Source organism: Kwoniella shivajii, chromosome 4 (genome assembly GCF_035658355.1).
Source record: "Kwoniella shivajii chromosome 4, complete sequence".
Lineage (NCBI taxonomy): Eukaryota > Fungi > Basidiomycota > Tremellomycetes > Tremellales > Cryptococcaceae > Kwoniella > Kwoniella shivajii.
The window spans coordinates 1,901,279-1,919,903 of record NC_085911.1 but is presented as its reverse complement, the minus strand read 5'-3'; the positions used below and the strand labels follow the sequence as shown (position 1 = coordinate 1,919,903).

The 18,625-nt window shown below is 44.4% G+C and overlaps 7 protein-coding genes across 7 annotated transcripts; 4 read left to right on the top strand and 3 right to left on the bottom strand.

Annotated features, from left to right (window-relative positions):
- Positions 1 to 1,911: 1,911 nt before the first annotated feature.
- IL334_003697 (uncharacterized protein) lies at positions 1,912 to 2,616 on the bottom strand (the record flags this gene model as incomplete). The annotated part of the gene is made up of 1 exon (XM_062935423.1): positions 1,912 to 2,616. One exon carries the CDS (start codon positions 2,614 to 2,616, stop codon positions 1,912 to 1,914), a length of 705 nt encoding a protein of 234 aa, XP_062791474.1.
- Positions 2,617 to 5,849: 3,233 nt separating this feature from the next.
- IL334_003696 (uncharacterized protein) lies at positions 5,850 to 9,595 on the top strand (the record flags this gene model as incomplete). The annotated part of the gene is made up of 8 exons (XM_062935422.1): positions 5,850 to 6,493; positions 6,606 to 7,680; positions 7,773 to 8,267; positions 8,324 to 8,605; positions 8,673 to 8,870; positions 8,945 to 9,046; positions 9,108 to 9,464; positions 9,545 to 9,595. 8 exons carry the CDS (start codon positions 5,850 to 5,852, stop codon positions 9,593 to 9,595), a joined length of 3,204 nt encoding a protein of 1,067 aa, XP_062791473.1.
- Positions 9,596 to 9,957: 362 nt separating this feature from the next.
- On the bottom strand, positions 9,958 to 10,950 carry IL334_003695 (uncharacterized protein; the record flags this gene model as incomplete). Its single annotated transcript, XM_062935421.1, has 2 exons — positions 9,958 to 10,173; positions 10,243 to 10,950. 2 exons carry the CDS (start codon positions 10,948 to 10,950, stop codon positions 9,958 to 9,960), a joined length of 924 nt encoding a protein of 307 aa, XP_062791472.1.
- Positions 10,951 to 12,628: 1,678 nt separating this feature from the next.
- On the top strand, positions 12,629 to 13,040 carry IL334_003694 (uncharacterized protein; the record flags this gene model as incomplete). The annotated part of the gene is made up of 2 exons (XM_062935420.1): positions 12,629 to 12,860; positions 12,931 to 13,040. The coding sequence occupies 2 exons, from the start codon at positions 12,629 to 12,631 to the stop codon at positions 13,038 to 13,040; spliced, it is 342 nt and encodes a 113-aa protein (XP_062791471.1).
- A 1,423-nt stretch (positions 13,041 to 14,463) lies between these two features.
- On the top strand, positions 14,464 to 15,159 carry IL334_003693 (uncharacterized protein; the record flags this gene model as incomplete). Its single annotated transcript, XM_062935419.1, has 3 exons — positions 14,464 to 14,884; positions 14,947 to 14,999; positions 15,130 to 15,159. 3 exons carry the CDS (start codon positions 14,464 to 14,466, stop codon positions 15,157 to 15,159), a joined length of 504 nt encoding a protein of 167 aa, XP_062791470.1.
- A 231-nt stretch (positions 15,160 to 15,390) lies between these two features.
- Positions 15,391 to 17,357, bottom strand: IL334_003692 (uncharacterized protein; the record flags this gene model as incomplete). The annotated part of the gene is made up of 3 exons (XM_062935418.1): positions 15,391 to 15,678; positions 15,742 to 16,649; positions 16,817 to 17,357. The coding sequence occupies 3 exons, from the start codon at positions 17,355 to 17,357 to the stop codon at positions 15,391 to 15,393; spliced, it is 1,737 nt and encodes a 578-aa protein (XP_062791469.1).
- Positions 17,358 to 17,757: 400 nt separating this feature from the next.
- On the top strand, positions 17,758 to 18,417 carry IL334_003691 (uncharacterized protein; the record flags this gene model as incomplete). The annotated part of the gene is made up of 4 exons (XM_062935417.1): positions 17,758 to 17,760; positions 17,827 to 17,918; positions 18,069 to 18,182; positions 18,321 to 18,417. 4 exons carry the CDS (start codon positions 17,758 to 17,760, stop codon positions 18,415 to 18,417), a joined length of 306 nt encoding a protein of 101 aa, XP_062791468.1.
- Between the last annotated feature and the right edge of the window lie 208 nt (positions 18,418 to 18,625).

Genomic DNA, 18,625 nt, shown 5'->3' with positions numbered 1-18,625 from the left:
GTAGGGAAAACGACGGGGATGTAGTAGTATATCACGACCAGGATGACAAGTGTAGGTAAAAGATCCGAAGTTCCTGGTGGAGAGATGAAAGATAGGTTGATCATGGTGAAGGGTTTAGTAGAAGTTCAGTAGAAGATTGAGGTACAGTGGACTACAATTTTTGAGTGTGTTGACTGAACAAATTCTCAATCCTGTGATAAGGAGAGAATGAAAAGCTGAAATAGGTCATGTACAAGAAACTATTGCACTGAAAGGCATAACGTATACCACAATCTACCTTATTCAGAAAATTGAGAGTATACGTCAATCGTGACCCCCAAAAGCAATTAGGTTGAAAGCTACGGACACATATGCGTAATCGTTGGCTTGGGGAGTACGAACCTTGATTACTTTGTGAGGGGTGCAATTGCTTATGTGGAAGAGACTGAGAGATCGGTATTCTGAATAGGTGATTCAAGTGCGAATGGAACGAGTACCTTCTCAAAGAGTGAAAATACGTTGTTCATGCATGTAAAGGACTACAACATGAAAAAGGCAAAATACATATGGTAGCAGTCTTATGAACACTGTACATAGTGAAATTTCGATTGATTTTCGCCACTTCATCTATGTATCTTTTGCCTAGTTGCTGCCCTGGACCCATCGTACTCGTCGTGTTTCCTTTTTTTCTGGTCATTATACATGTTGTCAACGTCATCACACTCAACCAGAATTATTCCAGCTGAAACACGTTTGTTCGTATCGTCAATGGCCTTTTGGATGCTTTCCTTATCCAGTCGATCAGGCGTTTTATCGAGAATGATAATTTCAGATTCGTAACCTCCTTCTTCGAGCGGTGCAGTGATGATTATTCGAGGGATGATCATTCTGTCTCCGACAATTGGACACCCGTATGGTGTAGATGAGCCGCTGCAGACTGTGGACATTTCACTCGATGTTCCCGATTCAAAGTCAGATTCGCCGTGATAAGCTGGAATTTTGGCACCGATGTAATTTATTATTTTGCGAGAAAGTGTCGAATACGAATCCACAATGGCATCATCCAGGATATAGGCGAGCCACATAAAAGCCTCGAAGGCGATAGTTGGGATGGCTGTGAGGATGACAGAAGGGTCCCGGATCATACCTTCAAAGTGGTATTTGACCTGTTGAAGTGGTCTTCGAATGTGTGTCTGGCACATTATACAAATAACGATTGAGGTGTATATCATGTTGGCCAAGATGGGAAGCTCGATAATTCGATGGATCTGGGAAGCCCAAGGGAGATTTGCCAGGTTTGTCCTACGGGAGGAAAAAGGTCGAACAAGGCTGTCATCACAGCTTTGAAGATGTAACCGAAAGAAAGAGTGGATGCGGATGGTTGAATAGAGAACAATGACAAGGGTAGTGTAGCTGATCATGTTTGGCATCTTGGTGAGCGGTGGAGTATTCGGAAATCTAGGATTTTGCGATAAGCTGATCCACGCTGGAATAGTTGAGTAGAGTAAGAAGAAGAAGATGAAGAACGACCTCCAGCCAACAAGCGCAAGGAGTTCTATTATACATAACGAACCGATCCGGTTCTCTCATACCTGACTTTTTCTGGATGAAAAGGTAATCGTAATCCCAGATTAAGGTTGAATAAGATGTCTCACCATCAGCAAAAGACAGGAGCCGGAAGTACTTTTCGCCACTTTGGGGCAGAAGACGGTGTCACCTTGTCATTTTCGCGAGCAATAGATTATGCTTAGCAAAGAAGAGGAATTCCATCGCCAATGATATGACAAAACTTCGTGAGGAGACTAAGCGAGCGGATACATATCACTGCAACGGAAAGTTCCAACCCAAATATTCATTTCTCTGCCAAAACTCGCTGACATACAGTACTTGTTATATAGTTCCTTTCGCATCTCACCGACCTTTACCCTCAAGTCATTCGTAAATGGTTGAGAGTCCAGTCTCCTCAATGAACTCTTTCTTCAACTTTGAAAACTTCAAATCCATCTTTTCTTTCCTTTTTCTTTCTCTTTTTTGCCCCGACCGAGATTTGGATTGTTGGAATCGTCTTATTTCCTTTGCCACCTTTCGATCGAACTTTTGGTGAATCTTGTTCATCAATTCAGCTTTCAGAAGTAGTCGGGCGAGTTTTAGGTCTTGATTTATGTGGGTGTTTTGGGTGTGTGTCACTTCGGCTTTAGACTCCTTGGCATGATTTTTTGGTTTACGAGGTGAATCTGGGAACCTCCTTTTCCAAACGAATGGAGCTTTGACCGGTGCTGCGATGAGAGCAGTCTGCGACACTGGCCCGTTGAGAGACCGTTGTAAAGCTGAGGGCGCCGATAGCGGATCGAAGGGATCTCCAAATGAATCTTGATCTCCTCCACTAATCATGTTCACCAAGTTCAGAAGGTTAAGGTAGATCAAGTAGACAGTACACAGAGTAGCCAGCATAGCAATGATAGGGATAAAACGGTAGACATGAGTATAAAGTTCCAGGAAGATATCGAGGTATTCCACAAGATTATCGAGAAGTCTGGTAATTTTGCTAGAAGCATGTTGGCACGTATCGTGAGGGACCGGGATAGTAGGCAGGGGGGCTTCTTGAAGCAGAAGAGATGACCTTGCCTTGAGCTTCATGGTGCGAGTATTCAAGAGTACTTTTTGATCCATGTGATAATCTGATGGTAGATACAATGTGATCAGTGGCAATGATAATCTGATTTGGCTGTCGATTACAAAAGAAGGCGGAGTGGTAAAATAGATCAGTTCTCCCTATCTTTGCATCTGCTTTATAAAAGAATACAGGAAAATACGACTCAACCCTCCTAATTAGTACGTGGAATGACGAGGAAGTACGAAGAAGGACCCATTTGATCGAAAGAGAGACATGTTTGGAATAAGGTTAGTCAAACAAGACATCATCACAGATTTCTGCAGGACGATTTTACTCTTTTGTTTTGACTTTTTTTTGGTTTTCTTTTGGGGACCGACTTTAACCAATTGTTCAGTTAGAGTATAATGAAATCATTACGATCTTAGGTGTTTCAAGAAAGCTTGTGATCTGGGAATCAGGAAGCAGAAAATGCATATCATGATATCTCTAGAAGATTTTACGAGCCCATGACGTGCCAACCCTTCCTTAGACCTTTAGTCTTATCTCCTTCCTTGTACGATTCCATTGATTCCATTGAGACATTTCTTCAGCTGAGCGCGAATGGTTTCCTTCACGATGTTTTTTTGCTTCACAATTCTCTCCAAATCCAGCAGCTCAGTTACCGATGCTCTAGCACCATCCTGGCAAACGCCTTTATCAGCGCGCGCTTCCTCCTAAGTACTGAGGACCTACCTGAGTTCGCTCTCTTTCCCCTGCAATTGCAGCAAAGATTGTTCGTGTAGCCTCCTTCCCCATTGGTAGCTGGATGGGGACAACAATGAAGGTGTGTTTGGAGCTTGTTGGGAACGACATCTTCCCAATGATAGGCTTGATCACGACAAGAAAACACTGAGATGGACAAACGTTTATTGAACGCTGTTTCGTGGTGGAAGATGATAGATGAATGGAAGATCACTTTCTCGATGATAGATACAGAAACAACTTATACGGCTTGTTGGTCTGCCCTTCTTTGGACGATTGGCCGGTTCCCAGAACCATGACATTCCCCACAAGAAAGACTGAAACCCGAAGCGAGGTAGTACGAACAAGTAGTACGAATGAAATTCGAGATATGCGACAAAGTCGGCGTCATACAATACACGTCAAGCTGAGATTCTCGTTTATACACCAAACCTTCGCTCAGCGATGGCCTGTCAGCGATCGATTGCCATGTCAAATAGTTCCATCAGGACATGTTACGTAGGAGTTCAAGGGGGTATGAGGGGTGCATGCAGCAGTACAAGTACAAGCAACAAATTTCACGGTACAAATACAGTACAACTTGATGCGCTTACCATTCTAGATCCACCAAATCTTCATAACCGATTCTCGATTCTGAAAGATTCTCCTCAAATCTGGTTCCAGACTCTCTGTCTTCCCTTTGCTATTGACCTCTCCATTAGTTTTTGAGATTTTCGAATGCCTGATCTCCTTCACGACATCATGATATGTCTTCACCCAATCAGTCTTCTTCTCTGCTCTTCTGGCCATCCGTTTTCTCCTGACTTCGTCCATTATCATCTCGATATCAACCTCCTTATCGTGTAATGGGGAATTCAATTTCTTAGCGTTTGTCCTTCCGAACCTCGCTTTCAGCTCTGCCAAGAGATTCTCATCTCTGAGTACCTCGATGAGCTCTTTCAATGTCATCTGAGAGAGGATCTCGTCGATATGATGAAAACGGTAGTCGTGCAGTCGATCGTAGATAGACATTATGTTTGCCTTTGTGTCTGTGTTTGTGATTAGGTTCGTAACAGCGTTCTTAATGATGGTTGCGATTGCTAGGGAAGATTAATGGTGCACCGCCGTTCCGAAGATGAATTACATGATATGATCCCAGAAAGAAAAAAAAGGCGTATGAACACATCCCGTATAAGCAGTGTTTATATAGGTGAGCATGCGCAAATGACTCGACATTAAAACAATGAAGAAAAAAGCATGCGTATAGTCAAACTGCCAAGTCAGGAAGTATGAACCTAAACTAAAACAGCAATCCCCATCGGGACGACAGAACAAATCAGCCGAAATCCAGTCATTTGTATAACTTGCGCGTTCTTCATCGTCTGATCATCTGCGTGCAAAGGTAACAAGATTGGGTATTCTACGCATTCTCTCCGAGGATTGTTATCTCTGGGGAGGCATTTCATCTCGCGTCATTAGATATTATGTACGCTAGCAGGCTATCATAAGTATCATGAGGCAATTCATATCTGGAATATACAATATCTATCTACCTCGCAAGTGCCTCTTTGCGAAATGTTCTTCTGCCTAATCCATCTCAAAAGGTTCACTCCTTCACTTGATGCTCGATACCACATTTTCTAAGACTTATGGTCTAAGCAGCCTTTTTCTAGTTCGGACTTCTTCCACAAGTTCCATGTGCAGGATATGGCGTTTCCGATTATCTTGCATCATTTTGAAGATTTCGACGATGAGTTCAGTCATAGTCTTCAATAGGTGCTGGTGAACATGTACGGACCACGGCTCTAAACCTCGAGTCCTCCAAGGTAGACGAACGAGGCTTTGGAGCTCATTCTTGACTGCCGGGTTCTCCAGATTTGAGCTCAAGTCCTCGAGGGGGCCCAGGAAGGAACCTTATGGTGTGCTGTGAGACCAGACTGGCATTGTTAAATGGTAATGTAGATGGCAGTGCTTTTGAAACTTGGTGTGTTTATGAGGGATTGTTGAACCAAGATGATCGTTCTGGGAAAATGGATCAACTCACTTAGAATTGCGCTTTATTGTATATCCAGTTTGTACATTCAGATGTATATGACGATCAGATATCCCATTCACGATTCCACTTTTAAGGTTGGCATATGAATCAAGATGGATAATCCCATCACTGAACCTTGTAAGCGACATGGCCGATGACTCATCGCACAGAATCGGTGTAAGCTCAATTGGAACTCGAGCTTCTGACTTTGTGGATGATACCATTGTAGTCGGAGCCGTTATGCTCAACACATATCAACACCACATGCATTCCAATCAACCTTATTCTCACAATAATACATGATACGTGCCACAGTTGGGGGGTGAGAATGATATTTACGTAATAAATTTCATACCCCACGCGATCCCGACGCGCGCACTGTTGTCAACAACCAATCTACACCTGAAAAAAGATACAAGAAGTCAACTTCAGCGCTCTCTGAACATTGGTAATCACAATTCGCATTTCCATCGCTTTGACGGGAGGATATCGCTACACGAGATGGCGTCTCGACTACCTACTCTTTCCACTCCCGGACGAATGTCCAGTCCTTCCACTGGCATTCCTACTTCTACAGGCCGACGACCACGATCATCTCTAGGACCCGGTCATGTACCTACATCTTCAACGTCGGATGAGGTAATGGATAAAGCTTTACAAGATGTCCTGCGAGTCCGTCCACCAAGTAGCCTTCGTACAGGTGAAGATCCTTCGTCACCTTCTCTACTGGGTGCTTCGACTAGCTTAGCCGCCCCTCGAACACCCGGTATTCGTCCGAAAACTCCTGCAGGTCTAGGTTTAGGTGCACCAGTGACACCTTCCGCATCAAGAAGTGTATCTAGAGCAGGTCGACCTTCCTTATCAGCATCAAGCACCAATCCTTTCACTCCTCGAAGAACTTCCATGGCCTCATCGACAACATCGACAACGCCTTTTGCCAGAAGATCAGAATCAAGACTCTCTAATGCTCACGACACACCAAAATGGGTTCCAGCGGTTGGAGAAAGAGTGAGGATCAACTCAATGGGATATGAAGGAACTCTGAGATTTTTAGGTCCGACTGAATTCAAAGAAGGTCTATGGGCAGGTGTAGAGCTGGAAGGTGGTTTTGCTGGAAAAGGTAAAAATGACGGAACTGTAGATGGGTAAGTCAACTTTTCTCCCGATATCCCTTCGCACTTCAGCGACTATACCGGTTCCGCGACATCCTTCAATGCATCAATACCAAAGATGATGCTCAACCAGTGTCTGATGTAGTACCTCCTATTTCATCTGCCCACCGCTGTGTGGGATATTTGTGATCGCTTCTAAACTCTCACCTCCGACTGCGGGCCCATCGCGACCTGCATCGGTCGCATCGTCTCATCGTTCCCTTGCATCCTCATCAGCATCGTATTCACTACATGGTCGAGCAACGCCATCGGGTCGAGCCACGCCTTCCTTTGAGCGTTCACTGCAAGGATCATCTACTACACCCGCAAGAGGTAGCCGAGCTGTGTCGGCTTCTTTTAGACGTGCTCCGATTGCAGACGATGATGAACCACTACCAACACGCACTGCTCTCGGAACTAGTACCATTGACAACACAAGTATGGGGGACAAAATCACAGCTGGATCAAGAGCGAGTCGGTATGTTGGAATGACGGCTAAACAACTTGACTCCGCACGAGCAGGATCTCTCCATGCTTCCGTCAAGGGTCTCGGTGCCAGCACCACAACACCTAAACCGTCGAGGATATCGATGGGAGGTATCACCCCAGCTCGATCTGGGAGACAAAGTATAGGAGGATCTTTGGTCACTCCTAGACCAAACAGAGGTCCTAGAGCGAGTAACATACATGACATGCCACCACCACCGAGTCCAAGCAACATCAACCGAGTGGTCGCAGCGCGCCAGGCGGAAGCTCTGGAAGAGGAGATCAGGGAATTAAAAAAGAGGAATGCTGAGCTGGAGGAAGAGGTTAGGAATGTCTCAGAGACAACAAACGATTCGACACAACTGGATGAATTACACCTTCAAATGTCACAAGCTACAGAAGAGATCGATTCTCTTAGAAGTCAATTGGCGGACGCTAATGATGCATCAAGACTGGCAGAAGAGCTTCAGACTCAGCACGTAACTTCACAAGAAGAGCTGGCTGCCAAAGAACAGGTTCTGAATGAGTTGAAGAAGGAAATGAAGTTGATTTCCGAAAGAAACGAAGCCGAGTTATCTGCCGGGATGGAATCTAAGAAAGAGGAGGTCAGAAAGATGACAGAGAGGGCTGAGGCTGCTGAATCTGAAGCGTCAGAAATGAAAGCTCTGGTAGATGAGCTGACCAATGCTGGACAGGTAAGTGCGGGTTCATGTTGTTCTTTCTATCAGATTTCGTCTGCAGATGTCATAGGCATGGTGTAATGTTGATGTTACCTTCCCAACCTCAGCAAATGATCTCCCTCAATGAAACCAAACAGTACGAGCTTGAAGAGCGAGTGCGAGAACTGGAGGATCGAAATCGACTTCTGGAGGAAAAATTGCAAAAAGCGAGAGAAGAACAAGAAAAAGCCTTGCTGCCGCCCTCACCTTCCACTCGCCAAAGAGAAGCCGCCACAGCCGCTGAGATAGACAACGAGACTCTGAATGCACAGGTGAAACACCAGTTGAACAAGATATCTTTGTTGGAGGAAGAATTGGAAGACCTGCGTGTACAAGCGGAGAGTGAAACTGAAGCTTGGAAATCGAAGGTCGCCCGGGCTAAAGATGCCGAGAAAGCAACTCACGATCAAATGGGTGGATTGAGGGAGGACATCAGAAAGCTCAATGGACAGTTGCAAGGAGCAAAATCAAGAGTGAACGAATTGGAAGGAGCTCTGAAGGAAAACCAATCAGCTTTGGAAGGTGCAAGGGCCGAGATCGAAGGTCTCAGAGGCGAAGCAGCTGTAAGCAAATTCCAGGACATCAGACATACCTGTTACTGATTCTGTGGGTCACCCAGGAGGCTGCATCGATGCGTTCTGCACTCCAGACAGCTACAGTGAATGAAAAAGCTCTTTCAGCGGCTCAAGAGGAACTCGAAGCTCTCAAAAACAAGCTTGCCGCTGCTAGCAGTTTTCAGACACAGCTTCAGACTAGTCAGACTAAGCTCGCCGAGATGGAGAGCAGAGCCGAAGGTGCTGAACAGAAAGTCATCGAGGTGGTGGAACGTCTTAATGATACTGAAGGTGTAAAAACCGATCTAGAAGCTAAGATTGGTAAGCTTGAAGGAGAAATCACGTCGGTAAGTATTTTTCATCCCTCTGAATCTACATGGCAAAGAGCGTTGTTGAAGCTGATGTATCACGCAGCTGAGATCATCATCTGTCTCATCTCTTGACAATAATCTTCCACAAGAGCGAAGATCTCGGCTGTCTACCGGATCAACCGAAGATGCTGATAAGAAGATCAGAGGATTCCAGCACATCATTCAAGAGCTGTCTGCCGAGAACTCGGAGCTGAAGGAACAATTGGACAGCTTGAAGGAAGAAGTTGGTCTACTGAGAGAAGTGAGTGCGGAAGATCCGCTGTGACGGCCAATCTGGCGACCAAATAAACCATTCTAATTTTTGAGTTCGTATAGGAGGTCAAATTGCTCGAAGACGGAGCTGCGGATGGATCTCCAGGTCCCAGGACCGTCGCGGAACAAAAAGAATTGCAGGATGCACGTATATCTATTAAAGAGGTAAGTTCGTTTTGCACGATCTTGCATAACGAGTGAGGTAGCTAACCCGTATGCGTGATAGCTCAATCGAGAAGTAGCTGAGTTAGAATCGTTGATTGAAGCCAAAATCTATCGCGAAGACGAGCTGGAGACACGAGCAACCTCCCTTGAAAGAGAGATACAGCGACTACGCGCTGTTTCTTCATCCACGGGAACCAAGCTGTCGAACGGACCAAGCGAATCAGCAGTCTCTCACAGCAGAACTTCAAGCACAGCCACCGCTGCTACTCCTGGATTTGGCTCAGACGATAGATGCGAGTTATGTGAAGGACCTCATGATTTGGATGCTTGTCCTGTATTTGCCGGGAATATGATGGGAGACGATCCTTCCCTCGCAAAGAAGAATGTGAATCGTGGTAAATGGTGTGCAGATTGTGAGGTGAGTACAGCTCACGTGTTAGCCAGTCATAATGCCGAATTCCGTTGACACGTTGCTATTACAACGGCATTTCATAACAGAGTAACGAACATAATACCGTCGACTGTCCAATGGCCGAAGATGTTTTCTAGACTGAACGATACGGTACTATGTTTTAGGGACGATACATGAACGATATTTAATGTAATATTTTCGGGGTTAGTACGATTATTGAGATATGGTCTTCAGCGGATCCAATGGTTCAATGCCATTCCTCAAGGAAATTAATGAAGTCCTGAGACTCATAGTCCATCGTTGTGGCATGAGCCTGCAGCTTCAAAGCGTAGAGATTTACAGCAACTAAGCAATCACTCTGCAATCATCGATGCAACGATATGAGGCATATTTCTGACATTGCAAAGAACATTTACAGGCAGTATCTTGTATATAACATAACTAACACAGAAGAGACCACTGAGCACGTGCTGTAGCTATCTCAAAAGCTGATCTGTCCCTAGTCGTACATTATACTATCGCCTATTGTTTCCCTCAAGTGCTCTTTCGCACCCTGGTGCGAGTCAGATCTAGGTCTGATAGCCAGGATTGACGTCTCGTCAATAGTAGGTTTGATTACCCAGATTTGGGGTGAAAGGATCTCGATGACGGCCTTGGGGATGGATGGGTCCACGTCAAAGTGACAGTCTGCTTTTGTGGACAAATGGGTGACAGGCTAGAAGAAGGTCAAGTGTTCTCGCATATCAGCTTGAAAACTCCGTTGCAGATCTGAATTTTTACTCACTCTGGTGTGAGACAACCAGCTGCTTACTTTGTCATCACCGAAGTTTCTGGAAGAAGTTGTAAACTTCCTTCTTCTTCTCCTTCCGTCTCGTATCTGTTGTGCCCTTTCATCGTACTGTTGCCAGTACTCCTTCATCTCCAATTTAGCGGTCCAAGCCGATGGAGGCATGATGTCCCTCCAATCGCTGGATTCACTGGATGAATCCCCGTCATCTTCCGACTCGTCAGTGACCTTTTGCTTACAACCGTGATGGATGAATTCACCCTTTGCAAACGAAGTACTTGGAAGTGAGTTATAACGAGTAGAAGGGGAATGAGCTGGGGAGGTATTGAAAGTGTGTTCCGCTTCGCTTTCGAATCTTGAATCTCGTGGTGATAATGATGAGCCTTCGTTGGGATATTTCAACTGATGAACATCCTTTCGATCGAGCTGCATATACTTCCCTTCGGCCTCACCACCTTCCTCTAGATCTTGGATATTGGCAAGACCATTATCGATGGGGAGAATTTTGATGGGCAACTGTGGCGATTTAGTGAGGGGAGTGACAATCAGGGTAGAGATGTCTGATTGCTCAGTCTTAGTCCTACAAAGGCCTTGAGTTGACAAAGAGTGGTCAATGACTCTCGTTCCCTTAATTACGGATCGACCAGGGGTGGATGGAGTAGAATCAGAGGCTGGGGAGGCTGTCTGTTGATCAGAATCGGACATGAGGGTTGTGTCAATTTGGTGAGTGACTGGAGGGGATTGAAGCTGCTTTCGTTAGATAGGACGTGTAATGGGATGCTCTTGTAGGATAGAACGAAGAAGTCGTACGAAATAGATTGGTTTGGTGTATCGGTTTGGTGTATGGAAGAGCAAGTTGGAGTAGAAAAGAAGAATTAGTGGGAAAAAGATTTCAATCGAGAGCGTCAAGTAGCCTCGCTTTTCTCCCGAACAGTCATTCAGATCAACGAGAGGGAACCCTCGATCATATATGTCATCATGCTAGTGTAGTCATCCCCAACAGAAAGTAGGTTCAACACCATCACGAACGTGCTTGTCATTATAACTTTTTCATCTCCAAGCGAGGTATGTACGATAATCTGAAACTCGAAGTAAGACAATTATCTGAACCTTCACTGATCCTGTCACGAAATTATCTAATCTCATCTGGAAAAGTGATTCTAAAAAAAAGATGACGAAGGAACTCTCTCTCGTTTCGTTCGTTGATCACAGGACTTTTTCTTCTTTTGAGACATTTTGTATGCACTTGGGTTGGAATAATTGGAAATACTCATTCCAACTAAACATCTACTGTAGGTCAATCGTTGGGGTTTTTTTTCTCCTTGAGAAAATTGTGCTCTTTACCTCATCTCTCATGTTCCTGCTCTCTCGTATTACACAGAAACAGAAGATAACAACCAATGCGATAGTGCCTCAGATCGTAATGACATCAAGCGCGGATTCCTCATCACCTTCTTCACAGACGGCGACATCACTGACGACCCCCGTTTCAAGTCTAGAGGCCTCGATCGTGCTGGAATCTACAGAGGAAGTTGGGGGACCTTTAGATAGACACATTAGTAAAGAAGTAGCTGTTGGAAAGCAAAGAGACCGTTCTCCTTCTGTTTGGAGCCATGGTGAGTTTCTCGAGTAATCTCATCACACTGGTCCTCCTGCGATCCTAGCTCTTGAGATATGAAGGAGGATGCTGATTGTCAAAGTACCATTAAGACGATGATGCCATCATCATTTTCCTGCAAGCGGACGACCCACGAGTGCATTGTTATGAAAGCGAATACCTATGGTTTGAAACTAGGGGACGACACAATTCGGCAGTAGCCAAATAGCCAGAATCACAAGATTGCTCAAAATCCGTTGCAGCCATGCGACCGTAATGGACTCGCTGAGAAATGAAGAACAGGTGTGCCGGTTGCTTTACGGTTTTGACGATGTATGAATTACCTGATCAAATGCCCATACGGTATCAGCCCAATTATATTGCTACGCTCGTGTATCCACTTTTATCGGTCTCTGTTATTGGACATGCCATATCTTTAGGTTCACATATCCTGGTATCCACTGAATATCTTCGCACCTACCAGTGACGCCGTATTCTCTTAGTCTACAGTATTCAGCTCTTGGGTAAGGTTGACTGTATTTGAGCCACTAAAGACCCGCACCAACCTTCTTTTCACTCTATCTGCTTTTTCGATTAGATGAGTGTACAGTAGGAGCGCAACGGTGGCGATTATACTGATTCATAATACGCGATGCATATATACAGTATTGCCTGTCCAAGTTGATTCGTTTTTCTCCAAATCCCCTACATATCTTCTTAACATCCATACCCAATTAAAACAATCTTACCGTACAATAATACCTATTGTTGACACGAATTGACAATATGACTTCGACCACCGATAATATCCACAATACGAAAGAATCGTCTTCGACCTCCACTGCCATCCATATAGAGGTTCCAATGGTCATAGTGCGAGATTATGCTCTCGATCCCTATCCTAGAATATCATATCTCACAAAAGCAATTTCGAGAGTTCCTACAGAGATCAGTCTATTTGGACCAGAGGAAGAAGCAGACTTTGCAGTATGTGACTCCCCCAAAAGCTTAAGCGACGGTGAGTCATGTTACTCCCTTCTAATTCCGTCTCAACATGATGAGAAACCTCGCTAATCCATTGTTTCTAGTCGAGGGTGGTTTTCCTGTCAAAGAAGATAGGAAGTTGAAACGACGAAGACCTGCATCTGTGACATCGCAGCCCACTTCAATCTCTCTGAAAGGAATCAAATCGAATTAAAGAAAATGTCAGCTCCAACGTCGAATCGAGACTAGAAGGGAGATACATTAAATGTGGAAAAGGAGGATACTGTGCGTGATAATCGATAAGTGTATGGACTGTCTCCTCCATATCGATGTATGGATATTTGTCCGTGCCCTTAGTCTTCTCAGTCGTCACCACTCAAAAAAAATGAATCGACTCGAGACTATAGTCTGTTTCTTGAGAAGTAGGTTCCCTGTTTTTCATGTTTCCATGGTATCTGAATCCGATCACCAGCTTGATATTGCCTTCGCGACCATATCAAAGACAATGTCTCATAGATGTTAGATTGATTCACGTGTCTGTGTGTTATGATGAGTCGCTTGGCATGAGTCCATAGATCATTTTTTGGACATCGAGTCAAGACCAAATGAGATCAGGCGGTTTTCCGCGATCCTCATCGTTATTTCTTTCTCTACTCTCTCTCTCTTGCTTAACCAATTACTTAGATACTTCTTCATCAGTCAAGTTGCTCAGTCTACCTCACGATCAGCACTAAACTCACTTATAAAACCTGGCCGCAGACAAGATGTCCGCTACATCCATCACGAATGAGTTACAGACCCCACAGTCTTCCTTCACGTCGGCAGATCTACCATCAATGAATGAACCGCGGACACATCTTAAGAGAATCTCCAGAGTTTACGCGGATTTGAACGAATTGGGGGGTGAAAGCGATTCCGATTCATTTGGAGATGTTACGTTGCTCTTGTCTCCTACCTGATTTCCATACCTACCTTTGTCAGAAGTTTCCTTCTGCAATCTTTTTGATACCTTCTCCACTCTTCCTCGGCGGGTATAGGCTGACACGCGTATGTGTATGATTTCAAGCACAATCACAATGTGATCCCGTCAAATCACAAGATGATTATGACGACTTTCACGCTTCGTCATAAGGAAAATGTAGCATGCATGAAGAAAAAAGACGTAGCCGTCAGGGTTTTTAGATTATGCTCAGTTTCGATCGAATGAAATAAATACGAGTACTCGTCAAATGCCACAGATGTCATACTTACTTTACGTGCGCAATACGTTTCGCCACATTCGAGACTTTGAAGAGGTGATCTGAGACGTTTTTGTAAGCTTGCGAACCTCCATTACCGTCGTAATGTACATACAGTAAGGTTGGCACCCTCAAACATTATGAGACCTTGTGATAGAGTGCTGGAGTATGCAATTGTGTTGAACAATTTTTTGGGGAAAAAAAATACTTGGATTCGTACGACGAAAAACGTTGAATGAACCTTCTCATACTTACTTCCGCTATGACCAAGCTATAGTAGCAGGATGGAAATGATATATATGATATCCCACTTTTCTTCTGTTTCCCTTCTTCTTCTTTTCGAATTTCTTCCTCAATACTAACAAACAATCACCCTCACTATTTAATTCTCTTCCAAAAATGTCATACAGACCTATTCTTATAAAACCAACCTCAAACGGGGTACGATCTTTCCGTACCAGCTCCCAATTTGTCCGATTCGAACTTCCCACAATCAACAGGGATGACAGGACGGGCCATATCTGTCCATGCGAAGAGTTGACCAGCACTCTTCGACCATTGAGTATCGATGATGCCTTGATACCCATGGGTGGGAGTGGTAGGGAAAGCTCAACCGGATCCTCATCAGTCTCAAGATCATCTACTATTCTCAAAAAAGGAATAGAATCCGTTACATCCCACATCAGAAAGTCTACTTCGACTACATCCGCTGAAAACAGCAAGAACGAAGTTGAGTCTGATGACGATTCTTGGGGCAAATCGGAGGAATGTATCGGAGATACATATACTTGGTCCGGGGTCAAAAGGGCTATCAAAGATCGTAAGCCACTTCTTTGGTCTTCCGCTATTGAACCTGAGCTGACTTATGCACTTATACTTTAGGGGAAGATTGGCTTGGTATTTCTTCAGATCGAAAAGTCCCCTTGTGGAAGCGGGTGAGCTGGAGATTGAAGATCTCAAAACCACCTGTTAAAGTTAAGAGACCCAGTAAGATTCGAATTTATACAACAACGATTTCGTTAGATCAGTACTCAGGCTGATTTTTGAATGTGTAGCTCTGTACAGCCAGATGACAAACTGGTACGACTATTCTAAGCCCTAGACTAGTCAAAATCAGAAGTAATGGTCAAATCTGGACCATGATTGCGGACTCATAATATTTGTAAACGATGAATATGATGTCTTCCCCTTCTTCGTTATATACTGGCGACTGGCCTAATATGATTAGCATACATATGTTCAATGTATCGTTACGAGATAGGAAAACGCGATGACTACAGTATATCTATACCGTGCATGATTTCTTCTTTCTATGTGTAGGATAGACTATCCCCATCCTACTTCCCACCACCAATAGCCGCCGTTCTCATCTACCCTTCCTTCTCCCTTCTTACCTTTGACCCCTCTCTTTCCCTCCCCTCTGGAACCGAGCTTGAGACCTCTGCCTAAGCCCAAACCCTCTCCTCTGAGATCGGAACCTATCTCTGAAGGTGATGGACTTCGAGCGGCTTGCTCTCTTTGCGATAAAGGAGTGTACGTCGATATCGGTGGGAAATACTGATCAATCGATGCTAATTCTGGAGCGAAAGTAGGTCGTAGTGGAGACAGAATATGCTATCAAGAATCCACAATCAGTCATCCGATATGCGGTTGATGAAAACATAACGATTGACTCACGAAGGTTCCTCCGCCGTTACCCTGTTCATCAGGTGGTTTCAGCGTCCATCCAGCTACTTCTCTGAGTAGTTTCGCGTGTGTTTCATCATAAACACAATCACTTGCTAAGACCAGATCGAAAGAATTTTGATTTTCCACAAAATCAGATAATTCTTCATCACCTTTTCCAGTTTGCATGAAAGAAGGGAAAGTCGTCCAATCTAATTTAGCTATATGTATACCTTGATCTTTTGATATATCCGTTGAAGTTTCTATCTCGTTTCCGTTCCCGCCTCCGCCTTGGCCTGATGTTGATATCATTGTTGATCCTACTTTAGGAGGGAAGTTCAAATCTACGCAAATCTTCAGATTGTCCAATACCGAATCTAAGAAATCAGTAGCTACTACTAATCCTGGTGGTGTACCTTCTTGTGTCGAACGTAAATCTAGTAATTTTCGGCATAGAATAGATAATAACCCTGTTCCCGCACCTAATTCCAATATCCTTATAGGCTTTTCGGAAGGTAAGAATAAACCATAATCTTCAGGTCTTAAAGCAAGTTGTCGGCCTAATAAGATTGCAGATCCCCATGTTTGAACTCCAACACTCAGATGATCACCCATCGGTGCATCATGGAGCAATATCGGTAATACAGCCCTTTTGCTTTTCGTTCTCCTACGAGATGACATGAGACTTTTGTCGTTGCCGGATAAAGAAGTACTGGGAGATGCTGAAAGGTCTGTTACAGCTGATTGACGACGGACGTGAATAGAAGGAGATGATGGTGAGGTTGACAGAGAAGCTAGGAAAGTGTTTGTTTCTGGTGATAAGGCTGGGTTCGGTGGTTGACGGGAATGTACAAGTGATAATGCAGGTGCGAGAGATGGCAAGAGGGGAAACACAAGGTGTCGAGTGAGAGAACCGGCAGCTAAGTGAATATCAATGTGATTTTCATCAGCAATCTGATCCTTATTAATGTTGAATCCCTCTACCCTAGCCCTGTGACATCATGCACACAATCCACTTCGTTCAGTGTCTACCGGTACTCTACCCGCTACTCCCTCAGATGATGCTAGTTGTAACACGATTACTCACCACTTGTGCCAGCCATCATAGCTAACACAGCCGTCGCGTCCCTCAATATCATCTCCACATCTTTGATCTCATCTATATTATCCTCATTCTCTTCTATCCAACCTTGAGATCGTCGCACTATACCTCCGAGCCATTTTTCGGCCCATTCCCTTTCGAACGGTTCTAAATGTTCCTGACCATCTCGTTCATCTTCGTCATCATCTTCTTGCTCTTCGTCTGAGCTCAACTCCTCTTCAAGTACTTCTAATCCATTTCCTCTAGTTTCTATGGCTACGTCCAAGCCCAAACCTACTCCATCCATAGTTTCAACTAATCCAGCTGAGAATCTTCTTTCTCGTTTCTGCCCTCTAACGACTTTCAGCACAGGTTCATCATCGAACACATCTGCCGCCGTGAATCCACCGTGTATAGGAGGTAGATATAGCTCGCGAAGAATCGATATCCGCGCCAGGATATCGGCTGGATGTAACGGAGAGAGGGTATATTGAGAACGCGGGAGAGGGGGAAGGAAAGATGAAGGGATGAGACTCGGTGCAGTCATTTTGACAAGACTTTACTTTAGCCTTTCACCAAGACTCTCCATGCCACCTCTTCGAAAGCTGTTGTCGCTGCGGGGGTAGCGAAGAGACCTATTGACAGAAATCGAATAGAAGATAGCAATGATTTCTCCCCCTTACATCCTCTGAAATTATTTCCAACCCAAATATCAAAATGGTGGTGATCGACGAGTGGAGGTGAAGAATGAGTGGAAGTTGTAAAGTGAGTTACGTAAATAACCATTTCCCTATTCCGGATATTAAACAAAAACGTCGTGGAACGCACCTCATTTCGTATAACATCAACGCCATAAGTTATACATCTTCACACCTTTCATTCTTCTTCAAACGTAGAAGAATAACTCTCGGTCATCTTCAAGCCTCTTTCCCACAACCTGAATCAGAATGGTGAGATAGCACCTTGATTCGATACAAGAGAGAAATGAGCTGATTGTCTCCGCTATCTACTCCCAGGCCGACGTGAAAAGACCCACTTCTCCCGGTACACCCGGAGGTTCAAGCTCTTCTTTCGCCGTAGCTAGACCTCATGGAGCCAATGCTGTTCGGTGAGCCTATAACACTACTCCCGCAATGGATATCTACGAGTGTAGCTTATCTGATGTTGGTTTCCTCCTTTCGTCACCCGTTACTGTTTCTTATCATCTCAACCAACGTCATCACCGCTTTAAACCGAATAATGCCTGATTCGTTCACAGACGACGTGCTCCCGCTGCTGCTCGACCATCTTCAGCTCGAGCTGCTGGCGCAGGAGGATCAAGTAATACCATGTTAAAGCTTTATACCGATTCAGGAGAAGCAGGGTTGAAAGTGTAAGTCGGCGATTTTTGATTGCTCTCATTTATTTCCAATCGTTTCCTTCCTTCATTCTGAACTCCTTTTTTGTTGCAAAGACAAACAAAGTTCTTATCACTTCGCCGAATTTGAGCTGACTTTCATGTATGACATAGTGATCCTTTCGTAGTCATTGTCCTCTCTCTATCATTCATCGCTTCCATCTTCTTCCTTCACATCGCAGCTAAGATCGTTAGAGCATTCACGAAGTAGGAGGAGATTATGGCCTTATAGGATGAGTCTGGTTGTTCGTTGTTATGGATACAGGGCTCAGTCACAAAATGCATTCTTTGTAATTCTCTGATTTGCCTATGTGAGTGTATGAGCTTTCGGATACCGATTCTGAACAAATGACATCACTCCTACTTGAGATATCTACAAATACCGTCTCAATATACGGCTTCATGAACACCCTAAAACG